The 27,065-nt window shown below is 35.6% G+C and overlaps 1 protein-coding gene across 1 annotated transcript in view; it reads right to left on the reverse strand.

Moving 5' to 3' along the window:
• Pus10 (pseudouridine synthase 10) overlaps positions 1 to 27,065 on the reverse strand; it is an 80,575-nt gene continuing 53,510 nt past the window's right edge. The window contains exons 12-18 of the mRNA XM_076832601.1: positions 21,759 to 21,815; positions 20,807 to 20,883; positions 20,658 to 20,713; positions 19,207 to 19,324; positions 6,774 to 6,916; positions 3,790 to 3,889; positions 1 to 1,491 (exon numbers count right to left, since the gene is read on the reverse strand). Coding sequence (XP_076688716.1) covers positions 1,453 to 1,491; positions 3,790 to 3,889; positions 6,774 to 6,916; positions 19,207 to 19,324; positions 20,658 to 20,713; positions 20,807 to 20,883; positions 21,759 to 21,815 — 590 coding nt within the window. The 3' untranslated portion in view covers positions 1 to 1,452. The remainder of the gene's footprint in view (positions 1,492 to 3,789; positions 3,890 to 6,773; positions 6,917 to 19,206; positions 19,325 to 20,657; positions 20,714 to 20,806; positions 20,884 to 21,758; positions 21,816 to 27,065) is intronic.

Genomic DNA, 27,065 nt, shown 5'->3' on the forward strand with positions numbered 1-27,065 from the left:
TCTCATTTTTTTGGCATTGAGAATAGTGAAACAATTTTTTGCTATTATTCACATATGAGTAAATACATGGTTTCAAAGTGGTAGTCTTACTTTTTCATGTCAAAACCATTTTCCTGATATCTAAAGTGAATCTTGGTATCTATGAACTATGTTTAGTATAGAGATAAGAAACAGTCATACTGTCCAATGTGTCCTTAAAGCTCAAATTGTTGAATCAGGTGATGGAAATTACACTTAAATCTGAAATTTTAATGAGCTTCCTTTCTGAAACTATTAATGAGCCATTCATTTTCTTTAGGTGTTTTAATATTTTTCCTCTGTATCATTTCTGATGATTAACTTATTAACAAATGATGATTATATGGGACTATATGATATATACTCGGGCCATTTTTTGGTAAGTTTCTTGATTTGGTATCTAAATTCCAAAAGTCAGTTCTTATGGTTACATGAATTTAATTGGTACTCTCAGATGTCTCCTTCATAAAATAGGTGATAGATTAACAGGGTTTAATTATGAAAGACCCTAGGGACTAAGATACTTCAGTTCTAGTGTTGGATATCAAAGTAAAAATTTTAGATAAGTTATTTATTTAACTTTTATTCTTTGGTTTCCATAATTAAAAAATTAGAGGCAATATCCTATCTACCTTATTAAAATGTTTGAAATTGGATAATATATTGAAGAACTGTGAAATAGTATCAGTTTACCTTTAGCAATCTCAATTTTTCAAATTGTTAACCCTGGGATTGAAGTTATTAAAGGCACTTGTTTCTCTTTATTTAAAAGGTCTGTGAAAGTCTCTTACCATGGTGTGCCTCAATTCCTAAAGTTTCACTTTCCTTCCACAGGGGACATGTACTAACAATTTTAGATTGTCAAAACAGTAATTTGGGGTCATTATGATTTGTCACAAATTATACCCAAAAGTACTTCCATTGATAATAGCTTGCTTAAGGCCTCCCAGGAAAAATATTAATGATGTCATATTTGCATTGATATCTTAGAATATTATAGGATACTATGCTGCATAAATCCAGTAGAACTTTTGTTCAGATAATTTAAAAATTTAGAACATGATTTTAAAGGTGACATGTCTCCTGCAGAAGAAATCTTGCTGAAAGAAATTACAGCTTCTTGAATTAACAGTTTTTCCTGCTTGTGCACCTCTCTGAATGAAAGAATTAGGAAGAATGGTTTCACTGTTCATAGTTTCACTGGGGAGAGTGAGAGAGGGAATGAGAAAAGTCATAAGACATTCTTAGAACAACTGAACACAAAATATACACACAGATCCTGAGATGTTATAACAAATTTAAAAATAGATCAACATGATCCAAATGGTTTCCAAGACACCGTTATGGTGGGTAAACAGCCATTTTACAGGGTATGTTGCATGGATGTCCACATCATGCCAAGAAAACCCTACTCTTTATCTCCAAATCTGAAAGTTAGTCATCCAGAGCAGGTGGCCAGTCAACGTCTACAGACTAAAAGGGAGAAAACAAATTATTACTACAGATACTACTTTTCTGATAAGCATTTGCCAGTAATAGTTTTAATATAATATAGAAGAAATAACATTTGAAGGAAAGAGCAATTGAATACCAAAGTCTACTCTGGGGATTCTTGGATCCAACGTTTGTTTCTGAATTAACTGAATAGCAGTATTTGGTTACTTGGCTAGTTTATAATTGTACCTTTTGATGCATAAGACAAAAAATTTAAATTTAAAAATGTTTATGAGTGGGCTGGGGTTGTGGCTCAGCGATAGAGCACTCGCCTAGCACATGCAAGGCCCTGGGTTTGATCCTCAGCACCACATAAAAGTAAATAAATAAAATAAACATATTGTGCCCAACTACAACTAAAAAATAAATTTTTAAAAGTTTATGAGTAAAGTAGCAAACAAATTCAAATCCAGGTGGTTACACTAGTTTTCCCTCAAAAAGTCTCAGCAACTTTTATTCTTCTGATCATATTCATTCTGCCATCTTACATTTAATAGAATCACGTGTAGCTGAACTGTGGGGCCACATTCTAAATAAGAAATGCATCATTAGGTGATTTTGTCATCATGCAAATATCATAGAGTATATTTACTCAGACTAATACAGCTATGATGTCACTAAGTGATACAATATATGGGACTACCATCATATTTGCTGGCAATCACTACTTAGGTCATTGTACTGCACTCAAGTACTTGTCTATAAACCTATAGCCTTGTTTGTAATTTAGCAACTAGATATGAAGGAAATAAATAGGAAAGATCACCTGGAACTAAGAAAAAATTAAGGATCTTTTTGTTTTACTTCACCAGAACTTATTTCTTTCAAAATCCAATTCATCTCTATCAGCTTGCCTTCACTTTGCTCTTCTAGAACACCAACTCTGGCATTATGGTAAGCGAAATATTTTGTCTCCACATAAACAATCACATTCCAGAAGTACAAAATACATCTTAATTACCCTAGAGGACCTATTTTTTAAAAAGGCTTTTTAAAAATCCATTATAACCATGTTTCTTTATTGACAAAGCTTAAAGTCTGAAATGATTTACTGAAAATTTTTTCATTAATTTTTGAGTCACTTCATATTCCAGATTCTAAAATATTATTAGAAAAGCCCAAATAACTATTGTGTTTTTCCAAATCTCCAAAAGACATTTTGATAGTGCTTCAGAATATAGCCATAGTTTTTCAAACTGAAAATTAAAGATCACTGATCACAATTGTGTGTGTTGAGGGCAGAGAAGGGTAGGAATGCTGTAGTGTTGAAAAAGCTTCATGGGTGATTCCAATAGGCACTCAGGGCTAAGAAACCTGGAGCTATGGCTCTTGACACTCTTCAGCTGTTCTAAGAACAGTTGGAATTTTCTTTAACAAATGTTGTCTTTCTTAAAATGACAGCCCCTTTAAAGAGGCTCCCTGCAATCTTGAAGGGTGTCTCTGGCTGGTGTGTAGGAGATCTATAGAATTTAATCTGAGAGCACTTGAGAGGATTGCTGTAAGGTAATAATGATCATTTGATTACCATGCCAGGCAATATACCCACTTTTTAAAAAAATAACTTTGATTTTATTCTCAAATGCAAATTCTAACCACTTCCTAGGATTTGGGGGGTGGGGTAGATGGGGTATGGTGGGAGGTAAAGAGGGACACTAATCCTAATTAAATTTTCATCAAGGAGCACAACTTGTGGCTCAAGTTCTATTGATGCTCAAATGAAAAAGAAAACGTTTGTGAAGAATTTCCTGAAAAATCCATTCTTGTAATTATTTTAGAATTTAACCTTGTTTCAATTACTGTAAGAGTAGAAAATCACCTCATAGATGTCCCTTATAGAACCACTTTTGAACCACATCATAGGAATCCCTTACAGAATTGTTTTTGTTAGTAACCATTGGCTCATCCCATTTTCTATCCCTGTCCTAAATAGTTTCCAAACACTCTGCCTTAAAGTCTTTATAAATGAAACTGGTATAGGAAATAAACCCTGAATCCCTAAGGACATTTGAAGGTCACTTATAATTTTATTCTCTCTTTTAAGAGTTTAATCTCATGCCAAATGTAAAGCACAGTTATTAAATTAACTATATATCATAAGGATCATATATAAGGCCTCATATTAATAAAAATTCAGAAGATAGTCCCTTTTCTACTGTGAGGTTTTGCCACTTTCAAATAATTATGAAGGTGAGAAGTGCTATTTGGTTTAATGCCAAAAGGCATAACTTTGGCTGAATTCGATTTGCAAATGTGCAAATGTGCAATAAAACGGTTTACCTCCACATCCAGCTCAAGAATGTCAGCAGTCACATTCATCAGAGAGCCAATGTTTGGCCTGGTTCTCCCAAAGTCTCCATGTACAAACTCTTTAATGTAGCTGGAGTCTGTTTAAGGAAAAAATGAGGATAGCCATGCAATATCAACTGGTAAGATTTCACAGGCGAAAAGGAAATAAAGTAGAAATGTTACAAAGGAGAGGTCAGTCCTGGCTCTAACTTTAGATGTGTGTCTTAGGACAGTTGATTCCTACTGGCCTAGCAGCCAACATAAGTACCTGAGACCTGTGTTTACAACAAACTTAGCAGAAGTCATGGCTTTCTTTTTTCTTTATAGCTCATCTCAAATTGCCAAGGTTTGAGAATGGATTTCTAAAATTAATTATAATTCAATACTTTTTAAAAAATATTTTTCGGGGCTGGGGATGTGGCTCAAGCAGTAGTGTGCTCGCCTGGCATGCGCCAGGTCGCTGGATTCGATCCTCAGCACTACATAAAAATAAAATAAAGATGTTGTGTCCACCGAAAACTAAAAAACAAATATTAAAAAAAATTATCTCTCTTTCTCCCTCTCTTTCTTTAAATTTTTTTTTTCTTTGCCAAAATTTGACTCCCACCTTCCTGGTCCCATTTTTCTATAATGGCAACTGGCATCTGCTCAGACAGTAGGTTCCACAGAATCACACATACAATAACGACCTCAATGATGGATTTTCTTGTAACATGATCCAGTTATGGCAATATGATAGAAGAGACAGTGAAAATACCTAATCTTGATAAAGATCCTTCATGAGAATTATGGAAGGCCTAGTTGTCTGCTAATATGGTTATTAGCAAAAGATTAAGTTTTGTTTTGTTTTTGTTTTAGAAATGACTTTGTATTTTTCCTTCATAAGTCTTTAAATTTGAAAGGCAATGACAAAATTCTGGAATTTGACTTTGGTAAGATTACATTAACATTCCTCACACAGGACTCTACAGTAGCCTTGAAAATATTTATCTTTGAAAGATACAAGTTTATATCAGTGTTCAGTAAAAACCCAGCATCATGCTGAGTTATAGAAAGCAGTATTTAGGGCAAACCATTTAATAGAATTTGAACAGGAAAAACACATTTATTCTTAGAAGATAAATAAATCAATACTATAACATGCTGACATTATGTCCTCATTTTCTCAAAGCTTATTCACTCTTCCTTCACTTGAGTGTTTTGACTCAAACACAAGACTTGTAATTATCTAGTGATGGCCATTTTTGCTAAACTCAACAATTGCCATTCTCTTTCTTTCACTTTCTTCAAAAAATGCTATTTCTGATAGAAATAAGGTGATGACCAAAAAGCCCCAAAATAACCAGTTAAAAGATCGAGAGAGATTATATTCACAGCCAGAAGAACGACATTTAAAGCAAACAAACTAGCTCAGTATACTGAGCAATATATGTACACAGAGTATACACAAAATAAATTTAGTACGTGGATAGCCATATGGTATCTAAAGCTTTGCTAGTCTTTCTTGGCAATGCCTTAAATACACGTATGTGGCTGGTTCTAAAAATGTTTTAATAGGATTGAAAAGAAATTAGTTTCTCCAAGACATTGCATTTCTCCTTGGCACCCAAAAACTAAAGCCAGAATTTGGTAGTAAGAATTTTTTTTTTTTTTTAATCTGTGGTCAGAGGCAAAACTCAGTGATGAAATGAGTGTGTGCTAACTGTGTGAGAAGCTCTGGGTTCAATACCCAGAATCAAAACATAAATAAAATGTAAACACCTGTGATTTCTTTGAAATTCTATCCACAAAAGGGAAATGCCCTCCAAACAACAAAGATACAAAAATCTACCCACTGCATCTACATAAATCATCCCTACATCCAAATTGTAAACTTTATAAGATATTTGGAGTAGATAACCTATCCCTGATTTGACCAAGTAAATCCAGATCACTCCTGGAGCAGAGGTGAGGAGGTTGGTAGGAAAAGAGAAGCAGAGTAGTTAAAGCAGCAATGTAGTCAAAGTGCTATTCGATATATTTGTTATATACATGTTATTACTTTTATACCAGTTAAAAGGCATTTTATCACTTCATGCTATTGGATCACAAGGCTAGGACCACAGGAGCTCCCTGATACATGTGAATCAGCACCTCAGTTCTGATACAAAAACACATAAGTCAGATTAAGTTATAAAAAAAATCACCAGCCCTGGACTATGGAAATTTAAACTGAATTTCAACCTTTACTATTTATAACAGTCAAACTTGTAGAAGTCTGAAAATGGTGCTAAGTGCCAGCACAGCATTCCTGTCGACAAAGTTTAATGTGGCTCAAATAAATGACATGTAATCTGAAATGCTTTGTTTTTGTTTTTTCATAAGATATGCAGAAAAAGAATATTTCTGTTGTTCTGGGCCAGCACCCAAATAAAGATCAATATGTGAAGTGTCACCTGGCATGATGGCACATGCCTGTTGTCCGAGCACTTTGAAGGGAGTCTAAGGCAGAAGGATTGCTTGAGTCCAGGAGTTCAAGACATGCCTGGGAAACATAGTGAGATTCTAATGTCTCTTAAAAAAAAAAAAAGTAAAGTAGCACTATCACTATGTTTAATCATCTGGGACAAATGCTTGAAATGCTAAAAAGACCCCAAAATGGTCATGAATACATTACTTGAAGAATATATACAGACAGCAAATGAATCAATCAAAAGTATTTTCCAAGTATTTACCATGTGCTAACCACTATGTAATACACTGTAATTAACTGAAATGTAAAACTAACATTGGACTGCTACCTCATAGTTTAAAATATCCTCTTGAGAAACAAATTTAATGGGGGATAAACCCCTCAAACAAAAAAATAATGAATTTCTTCCCAATGTAATACTTTCCCTAATGCCTCCCAGACCAAGCTAAACCTATTTTCTAGGGCAGCATAAACTCTCATGGGGTTTTGGCTAGATTATTGCAATACACAGGTGAAAGGATACGTTCCAGCTTGAGTCTTCAGATAAAGGCGGAAATGATGTTCATCCACATAGTGTGTCTCCATAGAGTGGATGACACGAGTTCTCAAAGCCAAGGGTCTTCGGTGAAGGACCCGTAGAGGGGTTTTCTGTTCAATCTTTAGGTCCTAAAGGAAGACAACACAATCACAGTGAAGCCTGTCCTAGCAATTCCTTTGTTACCCACAGCTCACCACAGTTGTTTCTTTGGAGGATTCCATCTATCATTGTCAAGAGTAAGAGGTAATCAAAACTGGAAAAAATTATGTCCCTTTTGGGACATATGCAGCATGTCTCATATCCTAGTTCATAATTACTCATTTTCTGGGCCCAGCAACCCTCACCATAAAAAAGACTTGGGGACTGGTAGAGCACTAGCCTAGCATGCATGAGGCCCTGGGTTCGATCCCCAGCATCACAACAAAACAAAAACAGTGGGGTTTGGAAGTAAATGATTCTCCAGGTCTCTTCTGCTCTGAAATTTAACAAACTGATAGGACCCTGGAGTTTTATCCTGCCTTTTACTTCAGTAGGGCTCTTCTATAGGGCAATGTTGTTACAATAGTTTTCTTTTTCTTTCTTCTTCTTCTTCTTCTTTTTTTTTTTTTTTTTTTTTTGTTGTTACTTACTCTTTCTTTCTCCTCCCCTTCCCTCCCCTTCTCTTAATTTTATTTTTACAATTGTTTTCTAACCCAATCAAGCAAGTGAGGATTTCAGGTTGGGGTACAAAATGGTTGGTTGCAGAAGGCTGCAAATCAATGCACCTGTGTGTACAGGCAATGTGCATTCTTTAGGGAGAACCATATACAAATTTTCAGGGTTTTCTGTTTTGTTGGTTTGTTACACAAAAGGCTATAATTTGTAAGAGTTATCATTTAGTGTGACATTTCAATATAGTAATTACAAATAAATATGTACAACAGAACAAGTCCCTTAATATTTATTAGCCCAGCTTGAGAAAACAATATTTATGTCTATTTTTTTAAAGAGAGAGAGAGAGAGAGAGAGAGAGAGAGAGAGAGAGAGAGAGAGAGAGAATTTTTAATATTTATTTTTTAGTTCTCGGTGGACACAACATCTTTGTTTGTATGTGGTGCTGAGGATCGAACCCGGGCCGCACGCATGCCAGGCAAGCGCGCTACTGCTTGAGCCACATCCCCAGTTCCATATTTATGTTTATTAACAATTCAGACTTTTTAGAGACATAGGCTTACTTTTCTCATAATTAGTTCAAATTAGAGACTTTCCTTTATGTAAACATACAAATTAAGATGCAGACGTTAATACCATAAAAGGTCAACTAATTCCAAGTTTTAAAAATTTATTTATTTATTCTAATTTATTATACATGACACCAGAATGCATTTCAAAAGCACAATTTTTAATGTCTCTGTTTTTATCTTTTTTTCCAATATATGTTGTACACAAAGTAGAGTCACACCATTTGTGTCTTCATACATATACTTAGTGTAATGGTGCCTATCTCATTTCACTATCTTTCCTACTCCCCGCCACCTCCCTTCCCCTTTCTCGCCTTTGCTCTATTTAAAGTTCCTCCATTCTTCCCATGCTTCCTCCCCACCATTCTGGATCAGCATCTATCCACATATCAGAGAAAACATTCTGCCTTTGGGTTTTTGAGATTGGCTTACTTCACTTAGCATGATATTCCCCAATTCCATCCATTTACCTGCAAATGCCATGATTTTATTCTCTTTTAATTTCATAGAAATAGAAAAAGCTGAGTAATATTTCATTGTGTACATATACCACAGTTTCTTTATCCATTCATCTATTGAAGCACATCTAGGTTGGTTCTACAATTAGCTATTGTGAACTGTGCTGCTATAAATATTGATGTGGCTGCATCACCATAGTATGCTGTTTTTAAGTCCTTTGGGTATAAACTGAGGAATGGGATAGCTGGTTCAAATGGTGGTTCCATTCCAAGTTTTCCAAGTAATCTCCACACCACTTTCCAGATTGGTTGCACCAATTTGCAGTCCCACCAACAATGTATGAGTGTGCCCTTTTCCCCCAAATCCTTGCCTTTGTTATTCAATAAGTGTATTGTATATCATCTTCTAAGAACTGTCTGTTTAGTTCCTTGGCCAATTTATCAATTGGGTTATTTGGGGGTTTTTTGGTGTTAAGATTTTTGAGTTCTGGGGCTGGGGTTGTGGCTCAGGGGTAGAACGCTTGCCTGGTGCATGCAAGGCCCTGGGTTCAGTTCTCAGCACCACATAAAAATAAATAAATAAAAATAAAGGCATTGTGTACAACTAAAAGAAATAAATATTTAAAAAAAAGATTTTTGAGTTCTTTATATATCCTAGAGATTAGTGCTCTGATGTCAGTGTGGTAAAAATTTGCTCCCATTCTGTAAGCTCTCTATTTACCTCACTGATTGTTTCTTTTGCTGAGAAGAAGCTTTTTAGTTTGAATCCATCCCATTTATTGATTCTTGATTTTACTTCTTGAGCTATAGGAGTATTATTAAGGAAGTCTTATTAAGGAAGCTATAGAAGTCTTATTAAGGGGCCTAATCCGACATGATGGAGATTTGGGCCCACTTTTTCTTCTATTAGGAACAGAGTCTCTGATTTAATTCCGAGGTCCTTGATCCACTTTGAGTTTTGTGCATGGTGAGAGATCGGGGCTTAATTTCATTTTGATGCATATGGATTTCCAGTTTTCCCAGATACATTTGTTGAAGAGGCTATCTTTTTTTTTTCCCAATATATGTTTTTGGTGCCTTTGTCTAATATGAGATAACTGTATTTATGTGGGTTTGTCTCTAGTGTCCTCTATCCTGTACCATCAGTCTACAAGTCTATTTTGGTGCCAATACCAAGCTGATTTTGTTACTTTTGCTCTGTAGTATAGTTTAAGGTATGGTATAGCGATGCTACCTGCTTCACTCTTCTTACTAAGGATTGCTTTGGCTATTCTGGGTCTCTTATTTTTCCAGATGAATTTCATGATGCTTTTTCTATTTCTATGAGGAATGTCATTAGGATTTTGATTGGAATTGCATTAAATTTGTATAGTGTTTTTGGTAGTATGATCATTTTGACAATATTAATTCTGCCAATCCAAGAACAAGGGTGATCTTTCCATCTTCTAAGTTAGGTCTTCTTTAATTTCTTTCTTTAGCATTCTATAGTTTTCATTGTAGAGGTCTTTCACCTGTCTCATTAAGTTGATTCCCAAGTATTTCTTCCTTTTTTTATTTTTTTGAGGCTATTATAAATGGGGGTAGTTTTCCTAGTTTCTCTTTCAGAAGATTTGTCACTGATGTACAGCAATGCCTTTGATTTATGGGTGTTGATTTTATATCCTGCTACTTTGCTAAATTCATTTATTAGTTCTAGAAGTTTTCTGGTGGATTTTTTTTTTTTTGATCTTCTATGAATAGAATCATGTCATCGGCACATAGTGATAGTTTGAGTTCTTCTTTTCCTATCTGTAACCCTTTAATTTCTTTCATCTAATTGCTCTGGCTAGAGTTTCAAGAACTAGGTTAATAGAAGTGGTGAAAGATGGCATCCTTGTCTTGTTCCAGTTTTTAGAGGGAATACTTTCAATTTTTCTCCATTTAGATTGATATTGGGGCTTAGCACCAATAGCTTTTACAATGTTGAGGTATGTTCCTGTTATCGCTAGTTTTTCTAATGTTTCAAACATGAAGGGGTGCTGTATTTTGTTGAATGCCTTTCTACATCTATAGAGATGATCATATGATTCTTATCTTTAAGTCTATTGATGTGATGAATTACATTTATTGATTTCCATATGTTGATCCAACCTTGCATCCCTGGGATGAACCCCACTTGTTCATGGTGCACTATCTTTTTTGTGTTTCTGTATACAATTTGCCAAAATTTTATTGAGAGTTTTTGCATCTATGATCATTAGAGATATTGGTCTGAAGTTTTCTTGCTTTGATATGTCTTTGTCTGGTTTTGGAATCAGGGTGTTATTGGCCTCAGAGAATGAGTTTGAAAGTGTTCCTTTTTTATATTTCATGAAACAATTTGAGGAATATTGGTATTAGTTCTTTGAAGGTCTATAGAACTCAGCTGTATATCCATCTATCTTGGTCCTGAGCTTAGGCTTCTGATGGAATCTTCCTATTTCATTGCTTGAAATTGATCTGTTTAACTTGTTAGAAATTTTTCAATGCTTTTGATGTTTTCTTTTATTGGAGTACAAATTTTCAAAATAATTTCTAATTATCTTCTGTATTTCTGTAGTATCCATCGTGATATTTCCTTTTTCATCATGGATGTTAGTAATTAAGTTTTCTCTCTCCTTCTCTTCGTTAGCATGGCTAATGGTTTATCAATTTTGCTTATTTTTTCAAAGAATCAACTTTTTGTTTTGTCAATTTTTTAAATTATTTTTGTTTCAATTTCATTGATTTCAGCTCTGATTTTAATTATTTCCTGTCTTCTGCTGCTTTTGGTATTGATTTGTTCTTCTTTTTCTAGGGCTTTGAGATGTAATGTTAAGTCATTTATTTGTTGACTTTTTTTTCTTCTAAGGAATGAACTCTAGGCAATGAACTTTCCTCTTAGAACTGCTTACATAGTGTCCCAGGAGATTTCGATAACGTTGTATCTGTGTTCTCATTCACCTCTAAAAATTCTTTAATCTCCTTCTTAATGTCTTCTGCAACCCATTGTCCATTCAGTAGCATATTATTTAGTGTCCAGGTTTTGGAGTGGATTTTATTTCTTATTTTATTGTTGATTTCTAATTTCACTCCATTATGATCTGACAGAATGCAGGGTAGTATCTCTACTTTTCTATATTTGCTAAGAGTTGCTTTGTGGCATAGTATATGGTATATTTTAGAGAACGATGCATGTGCTGCTGAGAAGTGTATTCACTCATTGGATGAAATATTCTATATATGTCTGTTAAGTCTAAGTTATTGATAGTTATTGAGTTCTATAATTACTTTATTCAGCTTTTGTTTGGAAGATCTATCCAGTGGTGAAAGAGGTGTATTAAAGTCACCCAGAATTATTGTGTTATGATATATTTGACTCTTAAACTTGAGAAGAGTTTGTTTGATGAACACAGATGCTCCATTATTTGGAACATATATATTTATAATTGTTAAGTCTTGTTGATGTATGGTTCCTTAAGCAGTATGAAATGTCCTTATCCCTTTTGACTAACTTTGGCTTGAAGTTTATTGTGATATGAGGATGGAAACCCCATACTTGTTTTCACAGTCCATGTGAGTGGACTTGTATTTGCTTTCTTATATCATTCTTTAATTCATAGAACATTTTAATTATGTACATCCTGAACTACTTCTCTGTTTTTTCCCAACTTTTCACCTTCAGTCTGTGGATGTCTTTTCCAATAAGATGAGTCTCTTGAAGGCAGCATACTGTTGGGTCTTTTTGTTTGTTTGTTTGTTTAATCCAATCTGCCAGTCTATGTCTTTTGATTGGTGAGTTTAAGCCATTACCATTCAAGGTTATTATTGAGAAATAATTTGTATTTGGTATTTAACTTGACTTGGTTTCTCCTTTGACTGGTTTTTCCTTCAGTGTAATACTTTCCTTTGCTGATTTTCATTATTGTTTTTTATTTTCTCATCATGGAATATTTTGCCAAGGATGTTCTCTAGTGCAGGATTTTTAGTTGTAAATTCTTTTAACTTTTGTTTATCATGGAAGGTTTTTACTTCCTCATCCAATCTAAAGCTTAATTTTGCTGGATATAAGATTCTTGGTTGGTATCCATTTTCTTTCAGAGCCTGGTATATATTATTGTAGATCTTCTGGCTTTCAGGGTCTGAGTTGAAAAATCTGCACATATTCTAATTGGTTTCTCCCTGTATGTAATCTGATTCCTTTCTCTTGTGGCTTTTATTCTCTCCTTATTCTGTATGCTAGGCATTTTCATTGTAATGTGCCTTGGTGTGGATCTGTTGTGATTTTGTACATTTGGTATCCTGTAAGCCTCCTGTATTTGATTTTCCAATTCATTCTTCATGTATGGAAAATTTTTCTGATATTGTTTCATTAAACAGATTGTTCATTCCTTTGGTTTGTAACTCTTTGCCTTCCTCTATCCCAATTATTCTTAAATTTGATCTTTTTATGTTATTCCATAATTTTTGAATGTTCTGCTCATGGTTTCTTATCTTCACTCTGTGGTCAACATTCTTTTCAAAATTATATATTTTGTCTTCATTGTCTGAGGTTCTGTCTTCTAATCTGGTGGTGGTTGTTTCTATTGAGTTTTTAATTGGTTTACTGTTTCTTTTATTTCAAAGATTTATTGGGTTTTTTTTTTCCAGAACCTCTACCTCCTTATTGGAAGTAATAATCTTTTGCTTCCTTATTTGCTTATGTAGCTCTTTATCAAAATGATCTTTTGTTGCTTGTATTTGCTTTCTTATATCATTCTTTAATTCATAGAACATTTTAATTATGTACATCCCGAACTACTTCTCTGTAATTTCTTCTGTTATGCTGCCACGGATTCTAATAATGTAGTATTCTGATTCTTTCTTCCCTTGCTTTTTCATGTTGCTCATGTGTCTTTCCTTCTAGCACTGCAGATCTGAGGCTTTAATTTTTACACTACAGGCTTATAGTGAGTGACCCTGCAGGTTTACAATACTTCTCCTTTAAGGGGGAGAACAATATCAACAGATCCCCAAACAAACAATACACAACCTTAAACCAAATAGCTGCTATTAAGACGTTTGTGGTTTTGTCATAATATACAGAAATGGTGAGTTCAATTATTATCTACAATATAAACAGTAGGTTTGCAAAAGGATCTACAGTTTCTGATGGTGGGCAAACAGAGAACTGGGAGTGAGGTGTAGGATGACATGTTAAAGGGATAGGAGGTGAGCATATAGTTATTAGATCTTAGAAAGTGTGAAAGAGGTATCTAAAGATGGTTAATAGCAGAAGAGAAAGTGATTTTGGGGAGACAAGTAAGTGGGAAGACAATAGAGAGAGTACAAAAATCAAATATTAAGAAAAATAAAAATATAAAAATAGGAGATAAAAGAATATACAACACAAATGTAATATACTATTCAGACATCCCAGTCCTCAGTAGCCTAATTCATGAAAAGTACTTGGTTTCACAAGTGTTGGGGATGTGAGGACAGGAGAAGAGAGAGCAAGGAAAGAGAGGCTGGGATTGTGGCTCAGCAGTAGAGCGCTCGCCTAGCATGGGCGCGACCTGCGTTCAATTCTCAGCACCACATAAAAATAAAGGCATTGTGTTGTGTCCATCTACAAAAAAAAAAAAAAAAAAAGATATTCTCTCTCTCTCTCAAACACAAACTAAAACAATATTATTAAAAAAAAAGAAAAGAGGAAAAAAAATCTCAAAGGAAGATACAAGGATTGATTTTATTGGAGATCAGTATCTTTCCTGCTTCCCTTCTCATCCAATAGTTGGGGTTGTCTGTTGTTTGCTGGTATCTCCACCCTCAGGATGGTGAAGTTTATTAGGGTGGGATGGTCTTGGGAGCGGAGTTCCTGGAGGTGGGGTATTGCACTTACCTAACCCGATGGGAGACTGCACCCCAAGGATCTCCTTTGGGGCCCACTCATGTGATGTGGGCATCCAGTCTTACCTCCTTATATCACCTGTAGACCTCACAATTCCTGGTCTCTAATTTAGTCTCTAAACTGTATCTCACTCACCCGCTCCCTTTGTACTTCCCAATCAGGAACCTCTCTCTCCAGAGGTCTTGTGGGCTGTTCTCTGGGGACTGCACACTGGCTGCAGAGAGCTGTTTTATATCAGGCAGTTCAGAACCATCTGCATATCCGCAAGCACTGTGCCTGCTTGCGGCTGCTAGGGAGAGGGAAACTGGCAACTATAGGTACCTTGATATTGCTTTTAAGCCCCAGCAGGTGTTCCAAGCTAGGAGTAGCCCCAACTAAAATGGCAACAAAGGTGTCCCAAGATGGAGGCGGCTGCTTTCAGTGATGGGGTGTTGAGTTGGGTAGTACTGGATGGTAGCATTGGGCAGCTGTTCAGAAATGCAGTTTTGTGGCATGCAGTGTTGTGGTTGGCGCCTGTCTCCAGACCCTGTGCGGTGTCCCCAGGTGGAGGGTACTGCATATAGGGTACTATGGTAGTGGCTGCAGTGTCCCAAGATAGAGGCGACTAGGGGAGACCCACATTGATAGACGGGGATCCACATGGGAGTAGTGGCTAGAGGTCCTGCATCTGGGTAGCAGCCGGGTGTCCTGTGTGGGAGCAGTAGCTGGGATTCGCAGGGATGCTGATGCCAGTGGTCCTGCTTGGGCACAGCAGCCACAGGTCCTGCATGGACAAGTGACTGGGAGTACTGCACTGACACTGAGGCCTAGAGACCTGCACAGCACAGCAGCTGTGATTCCTTGCAGGAGCAGCTGTTGGGGGTCCTCTAATCACTTGCAGAGAAATAGTATTCCTACCACTTGAACCCCAGGTCACAGAGTGACAAAGAATGCAGACTCCCTCTAGCCCCCTTCCCCCAACTAATTCCAAGTTTTAAAAGCAGATATTTGAGCCAGGCATGGTGGCACATGCCTATAATCCCAGTGGCTTGGGAGGCTGAGATAGGAGGATCATGAGTTCAAAGCCAGCCTCAGCAATGGTGAAGCACGAAGAAACTCAGTAAGACCTGTCTCTAAATAAAATACAAAATAGGGATGGGGATGTGCCTCAGTGGTTGAGTCCCCTGAGTTTAATCCTCAGTACCACCCGACTCAAAAAAGTAGATTTTGGAATAAATGAAAATGTAGGTTCAGAAAAACATTCTCTGAGTTATCTTGTTGGAACAACTGCTCCAAATTTACATGTTTAGTGTGGGCCTGAAGCCCTGCTAAAAAAAGAAAGGTTCCTGCCTGGCCTCCTCTCTATCAAGTTTTCTACCAAGAAAAAGCAAGCAAGTTCTGACAAAGACCACATTTAAAGGGTGTGAGTGCTTCTATCAGAGCAGTGAGTCAATGGTCCCTCCTAACACTGTGCATTTTAAGATTCTATAATTCTTTGCTTTTATAAGATTCTTGTTCTGATGAAATATTTCCATAAAGTTTGACTTTTCTCTAGTCAAAAGATGAAACAAGTAAAGGATAAGGCTGAAATGTTAACAAGTCTATAAAGATAGAGCCTCTGCTTCAGAGTACAGAAACATCTAGCCTTTAAATCAGCAACTATCTAATGAGTGCTCTTCTCCTCTACTTCCTTTAACTTTCCAGTCACTCCCAGTACTTTGGCCATGAGCCAGACAATCAAAATAACCAACAGAGCTGGTAGACCCACCACTCTTCCAACATAACATTCATGTTAACACACGCTCAAGTGTCTCTTTGGGTCTGTTTTCAGTTCACAAAAGGAAAACACTTCACTTATTCTAATGCTGCACACCATTATCCCATGCTACTGAATTTTCAGAAACACGCACTGTTTTTCTTATAAGTTGACCTTTAGAAAGGGGACACAGGGCTGGGGTTGTGGCTCAGCAGTAGAGCACTTGCTGAACACTTGCCAGGCGCTAGGTTCAATCCTCAGCACCACATAAAATAAATAAATAAGTAAATAATGAAGGTATTGTGTCCAACTATAAGAAAATATTAAAATAAATAAATAAAAGGGAGGAAGGGACACAGGCAGGGGATATAGCTCAGTGCATTGGATGTAGCTAGAGCACTTGCCTAGCAAGCCCTGGGTTTGATTCCCAGCACTTAAAAAAAAAATTTAAATAAATAAATCAAAATAAAAAGAAGGGAAAAGTAAATCTGATGTGACTTTTCTCAGTCTACTTGGGTGATAGACGATTAAAATAAAATCTTTCACCACTTAATCTGGACCTATAAAATCACTATCAGCATTATTTCTGATTTAGCTACATTGCCCCACACTATTAATCCCCAGGGTCTTGTGCATGCCAGCCCTGAATCTATCTTTTCAAATGAATTTATTTTTCCCACAGCATTCTGAATGACTTGTATACATGTGAAGGAATACAAAAGTTTAGAACTGAGCATGATGCTGCACACCTATAATCCCAGTGACTTGGAAGGCTGAGGCAGGAGTATTAACAAGGTTTTTTGTTTGTTTGTTTGTTTGTTTTGTTTTTGAGTCCTGGGGATTGAACAAGGGCACTTGACCATTGAGCCACATCTCCAGCCCTATTTTATTTAGAGACAAGGTCTCATCGAGTTGCTTAGCATCTTACTTTTGCTGAGGCTGGCTCTGAACTCGCAATCCTCCTGCCTTAGCCTCCTGAGCCGCTGGGATTATAGGCGTGCGCCACCACGGCTGGCTGTATTACAAATTTAAAGCCAATCTAAGCAACTTAGTGAGACCCTGCCTCAAAAAGAAAAATGGCTGGGAATATGGCTCAGTGGTTTAAAAAACACATCACCACTGGGTTCAATTCCCTAGTACCACCCCCCCCAAAAAAAGTTTAGAAATCTGTTTGGCAATCTTAAAAATAAAATATCTGTCTATATTAACTACTAACCTAATGACCCTAGGTAGCAAGACCAAAAGCCAAAGGGACTTAGATACAGAATTATAGAACCTGAGAATCTGAGTGGCCATTATAGGTGATTCCAGAAGCCTATCCTCTCGTTTTATGGATAAGCTTCTCTCAGTAAGTGAATGATACATGTTTTCAATAAAACCACACATACTACAAACACTACTCTGCATTTCACTTTTTTTTTCATAATGTCATGGGTGCTTCTACAAGTCATAGATTCAGATGTACTTTTATCTTTTTTCCCAACATTTTTAGGCATGTATACACACACTAAATTAAATTAAATGGAAACATGTTGGTTTTGTTCTTTAATGGCTACATAATATTCCAATTTATCCCACCACTTTCAGTTTTATTATTGCTGATTTTACCACGCTGAAAAAAATCAGTAAACCTCCTCATGCACATATCTTCATGTGCTGGAGTTTCATTTCTATAAAAGATTGTCAGTAGAAGATGTGCTGGGTAGAAAACCAGTGTATTTTTAGTTTTTACAGTCATTTCCATGTTGCTTTCCAAAAAGGTTGAATACTTTACATTTTCACTAACAATATATACAACTATTCTTCTCCTCAACCTACTGTTTCATGCTATTAGTTTAATGAGAATAAAGTGATGTCCTACTGTGACTTCATCCTGGAGACAGAACATCTTTCCAAATGATTCTTGGCGTTTGGAGTTGTTCTTTTCTTTAGCTGCTCTTTCCTTCTATTTCCTTCTATTTTTTTTTCATGATTAAGTTTAAATCCTGTTTATGGTATATCTTTTACCATATAATTTATTTCCTGTGTAGTCATATATAGACAAACACACACATTTGTGTGTGCCCAAATCACAATGTACCATATTATCTTAAACCTTTTTTCCCCTTAACACTTATCAGGAACACTGTCCTATGCTAATAAATATCTACCACATAAATTTTTATATCTGGAGAGTAATAGAGTAATAGTCCATTATACAAAAAAGCCATAGTATTAAACCAGTCTCCTCTAGCAGGTCATGTATATTGTTACAAACTATTGCCCATTTAAACAATGTCCTGATTTTGGTGGGGGGGTGCGGGTACTGGGGATTGAACCCACAGGTGCTTTACCACTGGGCTACATCACTAGTCAATTTTATTTTTTATTTTGAGACAGGGTCTCAGTATTTCCCAGGCTGGCCTGGAATTTACAATCCTCCTACTTCAGCTGCCCGAGTTGCTGGGATTACAGGAGTGTACAACTGCACCTGGTACTATATACTTCTTTGAGTCCATCTGTGCTCATTCCTTGCATTTGAAAGCCAATTATCTTCATAGGAAGAGGTGGGAGAAGGTGGAAAGAAATATAAAAAAGAACAGGGAGACCCTCTATTAGTGACATGCCCTTGAAGTTTTGTGTCAAAATGTATGTGCTTCACATATAGCTATATCCCCAGTCCTCATGTACTTAATCTTAATTATTAGTTTTGTTAGATATTTTTATTTCATGTAATCAAATACAAACAATAGCATTATTGAGCATTTTCTACATGCTAGGTACAATTCTGAGTTTTATATGATTAAATTCATTTAATTATTTAACTAATTTTACAGATGAAGAAATTGAAGCATTAGCTTAGGTAACTTGTCCAAAATCACACTAAGAAATGCAGATCAGGGTTTCACCCAAGAGATCTGTCTTCTGAGCAGGGCTCTTAATTGCTAGCAACAATGTCTATCCAACAGGTTAGATGAAGTGCCAAGTCATTCAGATAGTAAGTGGATTCAAAGCCAGGATTTGAATCCAGGTCTCACAGACCCCAAAGCCCATGCTCTATGACTTTCTGGTTATAAACTAGAAGACAACAGACATATATAGACAGTAGAAAAACAAAAGAACAGAACACTTAAACTACCTTTATATCATTCAGGAATTCGATGTCTTTCTTCTGTATTACTTTATTTGTCCATATTAAGGCACTATAGGTCTTAGTCTTTTCTTCTTCACCTTCTTTCATATGACCTATTGCCTCTCTGAACAAAAACAATAAAAGAAAGTTTGCCTGAATATATATTGTACACACAAGCCTTGCCCCAAATTCCTCTTTTTAAAAATAGCTTTATTAAGATACAATTTCTGTACAACTCCCTTAGATTAACTGTACAAATTCAATGATTTTTAATATCTTTACAGAGTTGTGTGGCTACCACCACCTGCTAATTCTACAATGCAATCATCATCCCCAAAAAGAAATCACATACCCATTAGCAGGCACTTCCTATTCTTTCTCCACCTCAGCCCTAGAAAACTATTAATTGATTTTTCTGTCTCATATAGAGTTCCCTATTCTGAACCTTTCATATAAAATGAAATCCTACAATATGCAGTGTTTGGTGACTACCTTCTTTCACTTCATAGTGCTATCAAGGCAGCTATGTTTCAGCACATGTCAGTCTTTCAATCCTTTTTACTACTTAATAATATTCCATTATATGACATACAGTAGTCCCCCCTTATCTATGATTTCCCTTTTTCGCAGTTTCAGGTAAATTTTTGGCTGAAAATAATAAATGGAAAAATCCCAGAAATAAATAATTCACATTTTAAATAACATATTACACTATAAAGTTATAATTGTCCATTTTATTATTAGTTGTTATTGTTAATCTCTATTGTGCCTAATGTAGAAATTAAATTTTATTAAAGGTGTATCTGTATAGGAAAAAAGTATATGTAGAGTTCTGAAACTATCCAATTTCAGACATTCCCTGGGGGTCTTGGACATACCCTCCATGGATAAGGCTAAGAGGAATATACTGTGTCACACAGTTTATCCATAGATATTTGGGTAATTTCTATTTATTTGCTTTTAAAAAAATGCTACTGTGAACATTCATGTACATTGTGTGGATGTATGTTTTCATTCTTCTTGCATATATGATATCTAGTAGTAGAATTGCTGGGTCATATGGTAACTGTTTAATCTTTTGAGAAACTGTCAAACTATTTTCCAAAGTGGGCACACTTACAATTCCACCAGCAATGTAAGCTATAGTTTTTCTATATTCTTGTCAACACTTGTTTTTTTTTTGTTTTGTTTTGTTTTTTTAAATAGTCAATCTAGTGAGTGTAAAGTAGGATTTCATTGTGGTTTTGATTTGCATTTCCCTAATGACTAATGATGTTGAGCATTTTAAAATTTTTCATTGACTATTCGTATATTCTTCTTGGAGAAAAGTCTACTTAACCATTTCTCCATTTTAAATTAGAGTACATTATATATTCTGGATATAATTCCTTTTTCAAACATATAATTCACAACAAAAACTTCCCTTTTGAAATCATCTCCAGTAAGCCTACCCTTACCTTGAGACAAGCTGCAAGTCACGTACTTGGATTTTGTTAGATGACTTATTAATTTTCTATAGTAGCAGAAAAAGAAAAACAATGAGCAACTCTAGTTCAGTTACAGAGTTACAGAAACATGACGATTTCCATGTCATGAAGTGGTTTACCTGCTGAAGTTCCTTAATTTCTTGTGAAGTGAAATGTACTCTATGAGGATTCACCAGCTCAATTGCAAAGGGCCTTCCTGGCAGCACACACCCCGTCATGAAACAGAAACGTGTTGATGGAGTTAACATTTGGGCTAATGTAAGAGGGTTAGGAGGTGTGAAAAACAGGTTGAGCACTAGAGGACTGAAAGTTTAGTGACATGACTATATCTGGGGGAGGGAAAGAATGTGTGAAAAGAAGCAAGGGGCTTTTGAGGGGGTGAGGGCTGCTAAACTCCAGCAGAAGCATTATGCGAAAATGACTGCTTTCCCGAAGGTCCACAAACAAGGCTGTGTTAATCACAAAATAAAATTCAAACAACCACTAATCAAATTGGTTACTCTAGCATAACGTTTTCACATGCAGGAATGCTCAAGTATACCAAGTTGAAATTCACTCTCCCAGCCTAATCCACTAGGGAAATACAAAAGCTATGATTCCATGAGAGAAAAGGACTACAGATCAAAATTTGGGATTAATACTCATCATTTTTCTTGTAATTCAACAAGATAAAATGAAAAAAAAAAGGAAAGTCTAAGATAGCAGAATCATTTTTTAAATGAAGATGATCATTTTGAAAACTACTGGTGATTCTGAAGCATTTTTACATGGAATAACTAATAATCAAATTTAGGGGAGAAAAAATCAGGTACCTTCTTTTTAATGCACATAAAAGTCCCTTACAACCTACAGGTATGAAATAAGGATGGGCTCTGAAGAAATGATTCCTGTAAAGACATATATAATATAATTTACAAAGGCTGCTCCATAATCCACAAGGCTTCCCCCCTTGGAGAAGCTCTGGGCTCTGCCCACTTTGGTTCTGACTAAGTGACTATGGAAAGCCTGCTGTTTGGGAAGGCTGACCATAGGGAAGTTACTTTTAATCAGGTGATGCTGATGCAATCTTACCATTTCCTAATGTTCTCACATCTACATCTTCTCTTCCAGAGGATGAGAAATTAAAACCTTTGGAAAGCATATCAAGAAAAAAATATTAGAGACACAATAACCCTGAGACATTCATTTCCAACCTCTAGTAGAAACCCAATTTAAGCTCCTGAACAGTGGTACCAGATAGTTATCATCCCATCTCTAACCCCAATCTCTGTTGAAAATAGTAATGATAATAATAAGCAACACTTATTGAGCACATTTAATATCATTATTAAATGCCAGGCACCGGAGTAAAAATCATGCACACATTATTATATTTAATCTTTATAACTTTATGAAGTAAGCAGTAAATAAAGAAAAAGAACACCAAGCTTTAAAAATTCAGGTAATTTCCCCAAGTCACACAATTAAATTGCAGAGCTAGGTCAAAAACCCATGGGAAAGCCAAACACAGAGCACTATTTGAAGGAAGGCCCCACCACCTTCCTGGTGACCAGCTAATGGTAAAACTTCTATCATCTTTTTTTACTTTCCTTAAAATAAATACATTTATTTAAGAATTAAACTCTAAGAGGTGGCAAGGGGAGGTTTAACTCTTTAAAAAAATTCATTTTATAATGAAACCTAGGCTGAAACCATGATAAAACTAGCATACATTCTTCGATTAAGTAGATCATTGTAGACTAAAAGCCATAAATACTGGATGGGAAAATGGTGCTTTTTTTTTTTTTTTAAGATAGAGAACTGATAAATTATTTAATAAGTTGCTACCAATTTGCTACCAGCATGGTAGCAAATACTACCATTGAGAAGGCATTATTCTAAATGCTTTGTACATGTTAACACTGTCATTATCATCATTTTACTTATGACGAAGGTGGGTCAGAGACATGATGCTTAAGGTCCTATCATTCTAAGAATTGCAGATCCATTGGCAGGGTTAAGTATGAAACAGGTAATCTGACACCCATTTCTTAACCACCCAACAATAACTGCATCACCAAAGACATGGCCAGAGGAACTCAGACGTGTACTTAGGGGGACAGAAAGGACCAGTCATCTTTGACCAAGGAATAGGAAAGGTTGGGATGTTTAGTCAAAAAAGTGGTAAAGTTTAAGGTCTCTGAACATAGAGGTTGAAGGTTAGGAGAACGTTATTCATTTAGTAAACAAATACCTATAGAGTGCCTACAATGTGCAAGGCCCTGTGCTTGATGCAGAGAGATAAACACAGTCCTAGTTACTATTGGTGGAGGGATATGTACTATAATATGGAAAAGTAAGCATGGGACAGGATATGCACAGGAACATTATTACACTAAGAGCACAATTCTAATACATGTTATGAGAATTTGAATTTATTCCTCAATATTCCAGTCACTTTGGGGAGCACAAGATGAGGAAGAACAAGACTTCTAAGACGAGTAGATAGGGAAAGTAGGAGGGGAAGAAGAACGGTATCCCTTTATTTATTTATTTATTTATTTTGGGTCTTTTTAGCTATACATAAGATTCATTTTGACATAATTATAAAAGCACGAAATATAATTTGTTCTAATTCAGTACTTAGTAGTTCTCCTTTCCTTCTCCTGCTCCATTCCCTCTACTCTACTGATCTTTCTGCTCTTTATATATATTTTTTAATTTATTGTATGTAGATACACATGATGGTAAGTTCACTGTGGTATATTCATATATGTACATAGGAAATTCAGGTCAGATTCATTCTACTGTCTTTCCCTATCCTATCCTTCCTCCCTTCCCCTTCATTCACTTTGTTTACTCCAGCGACCTTTCTTCTCTTTTTCTTTTATCCTCCCCACCTTAATTTAGATTACCTTCCACATATCAGAGAAAACATTATACCTTTGATTTCTGGGGACTGGCTTATTTCACTTAGCATGATAGTTTCCAGTTCCATCCATTTACCAGCAAATGTCATAAAGTCATTCTTCTTTATGGCTGAGTAATACTCAATTGTGTATATATACCACAATTTATCTATTCATCTGTTGATGGGCACCAAATTGGCTCCCTAGCTTGGCTATTGTGAATTGTGCTGCTACAAACACTGATGAGGCTACATCACTATAGTATGCTGATTTTAAGTTCTTAATATATACTGAGGAGTGGGATAGCTGGGTCAGGTCATACATTGGTTCCATTCCTAGTTTTCTGAGGAATCTCCATACTGCTTTCCAGAGTGATTGCATTAATTTGCAGTCTCACCAACAATGTATGAGTGTACTTTTCCCTCACATCCTCACCAACATTTATTATTACTTGTATTCTTGATAATTGCCATTCTAACTAGAGTGAGATGAAATCTCAGTATAGTTTTTAAAAAATATTTTTAAAATAATGTTATTGGGGCTGGGGTTATAGCTCAGCAGTAGAGCGCCTGCCTCACACACATGAGGCAAGATAGATAAATAAATAGGCAGATAAATAAATAAGTAAAGATATTGTGTTCATCTTTTAAAAAAATCTTTAAAAAATAATGCTATTGTATTTTTTATGCCTTTATATTATTTATTTATTTTTATGTGGTGCAGAGGATCGAACCCAGTGCCTCACATGTGCTGGACAAGCACTCTACCACTGGGCCACAACCATAGCTCCTAGTATAGTTTTAATTTGCATTTCTCTAATTGCTAGAAATGTTGAACATTTATTCATACATCTGTTGACCACTGTATTTCTTCTTTTGAGAAGTTTCTCTTTAGTTCCTTTTCCATTTATTGATCAGGCTGTTTTTTGGTGTTACGTTTTGAGGGGTTTGGGTTTTTTTTTTTGGGGGGGGGTATATCCTGGATATTAATGTTCTGAGGAACAGGTGGCAAACATTTTTTACAATTCTGTAGGCCCTCTCTTCATGCTTGTTTTCTTTGCTGTGAAGAAGCTTTTTAATTTGATGCCATCTCACTTATTGATTTTTAATTTTACTTCTTGTATTTTAGGAGTTTTGTTAAAGATGTCAGTTCCTGAGCTGACATGCTGGATTGTTGGGCCTACATTTTCTTCTAGCAGTTGCAAGTTTTCTGGTCTAACTCTTAAGTCTCTGATCCACTTTGAGCTGACTTCTGTGCAGGGTGAGTGATAAGGGTCTAGTTTCATTCTTCTACATATGGATAATCAATATTCCCAGCACCATTTGTTTAAAAGGCTATCTTTTCTCCAACATATGATCTTGGCACTTTTGTCAAGTATCAGATAACTGTAATGTATGTGGGTTTGTCTCTATGCCTTCTATTTCATTGATCTTCATGCCTTTTTTGGTGCCAGTACTATGCTGTTTTTGTTACTATAGCTCTGTAGTATCATTTGAGGTCCAATATTGTGATACCGCCTGCTTGACTTTTCTTACTAAGGATTGCTTTGGCTATTATGAGTCTCATTTTTCCAAATAAATTTCATAACTGCTTTTTTTCTACATCTGTGAACATAAGAATTGCATTGAATCTGTATAGTGCTTTTGGTAGCAAGATCATTTTGACAATATTCATTCTGTCTATCCAAGTACATGGGAGGTCTTTCCATCTTCTAAGGTCTTCTTCAATTTCTTTCTTTAGTGTTCTATAGTTTTCACTGTAGAAGTCCTTCACCTCTTCTGATAGATTGATTCCAAGATTTATTTGTTTGTTTGTTTTTTAAAGACTACCGTGAATGGGATTGTTTTCCTAATTTCTTTTGAGAAGATTCATCATTGGAGTGTAGCAACATGATTTATTATTGAATGTTATTCTTGCTACATTGCTGAATTAATTTATTAGCTCTAGAAGTCTTCTGGTAGAGTTTTATGGGTCTTCTAAACATAGGATCATGTAAACAGTAAACACAGATAACTTGAGCTCTTCTGAAAAGAAGGAGAAAACTATTTGAATCCCTTTAATCCCCTTTTCTTGCCTGATTGCTCTGTATATAGTTTCAAGGACTATGTTGAAAGTGGGCATTCTTGTCTTGTTCCTGTTTTTAGAGGAAATGCTTTCAGTTTTTTTCGTAGAGTAACGTTGCTTTAGGTTTGTCATATACAGCCTTCACAATGTTGAAGTAAGTTCCTTCTACCCCTAGTTTTTACAGTGTTTTAAACATAAATGGGTGATATACTTGGTCAAATGCTTTTTTCTTTTTACATCTATTGAGATAATAATATGATTCTTGTCCTTAAGCCTATTTATGTGGTGAATTACATCTGTACTTGAAACCCACTTGATCATAGTACACTATCTCTTTAGTGTATTTTTGTAGGTGGTTTTCCAATATTTCATTAAGAATTTTTACATCTATATTTATCAAGGATATTGGTCTGAAGTTTTCTTTCCTTGACATGTTCTTGTCTCTTTTGGTAACAGAGTGATACTGGCTTCGTAAAATAAGTTTGGCAGTGTTCCCTCCTTTTCTATTTCATGGAATAATTTGAGGAGGATTGGTATTCTTTTTTTTAAATATTTATTTTTTAGTTTTAGGTGGACACACAATATCTTTATTTTTTATTTTTTATGTGGTGTTGAGGATCGAACCCAGCGCCCCACGCATGCCAGGTGAGCACACTATTACTTGAGCCACATCCCCAGCCCTGGTATTAATTCTTCTTAATGGCTAGTAGAACTTGGGCTGAGAATCCATTTGGTCCTGGGCTTTTCTTTGTTGGAAGGCTTGTTTTTTTTTTTTTTTTTTTTAAGAGAGAGAGAGAGAGAATTTTTAATATTTATTTTTTAGTTTTCGGCGGACATAACATCTTTGTTTGTATGTGGTGCTAAGGATCGAACCTGGGCCGCACACGTGCCAGGCCAGCGCGCTACCGCTTGAGCCACATCCCCAGTCCTGTTGGAAGGCTTTTGATAACTGCTTCAATTTCATTACATGAAATTGATCTGTTTAAGTTTTCTATGTCCTCATGGTTCAATTTGGGTAGGTCATATGTCTCTAGGAATTTGTTAGTATCCTCAAGATTTTCTAGCTTGTTAGAGTATAAATTTTCAAAATAGTTTCTGGTGATCCTCTGGATTTCAGTAGCATCTGTGGTAATATTTCCTTTTTCATCTTGGATTTTGATAATTTGAGTTTTTCCCTCTGTTTTGGTTAGTTTGGCTAAGGGTTTATCAACTTTCAACTTTCAAAAAAAAAAAAACAACTGTTTCATTGATCTCTTATATTTTTAAAATCTCAATTTCATTAATTTTAGCTCTGATTTTAATTATTTCCCCTCTTCTACTTACTTGGGTGTTGATTTATTCTTCTTTTTCTAAGGCTTTCAGATGTAATATTAGATTATTTATTTTATATCTTTCTATTCTTGTAATGTATGAGTTCAATGCTATG

The sequence above is a fragment of the Callospermophilus lateralis genome, chromosome 14 (genome assembly GCF_048772815.1).
Source record: "Callospermophilus lateralis isolate mCalLat2 chromosome 14, mCalLat2.hap1, whole genome shotgun sequence".
Classification (NCBI taxonomy): Eukaryota; Metazoa; Chordata; class Mammalia; order Rodentia; family Sciuridae; genus Callospermophilus; species Callospermophilus lateralis.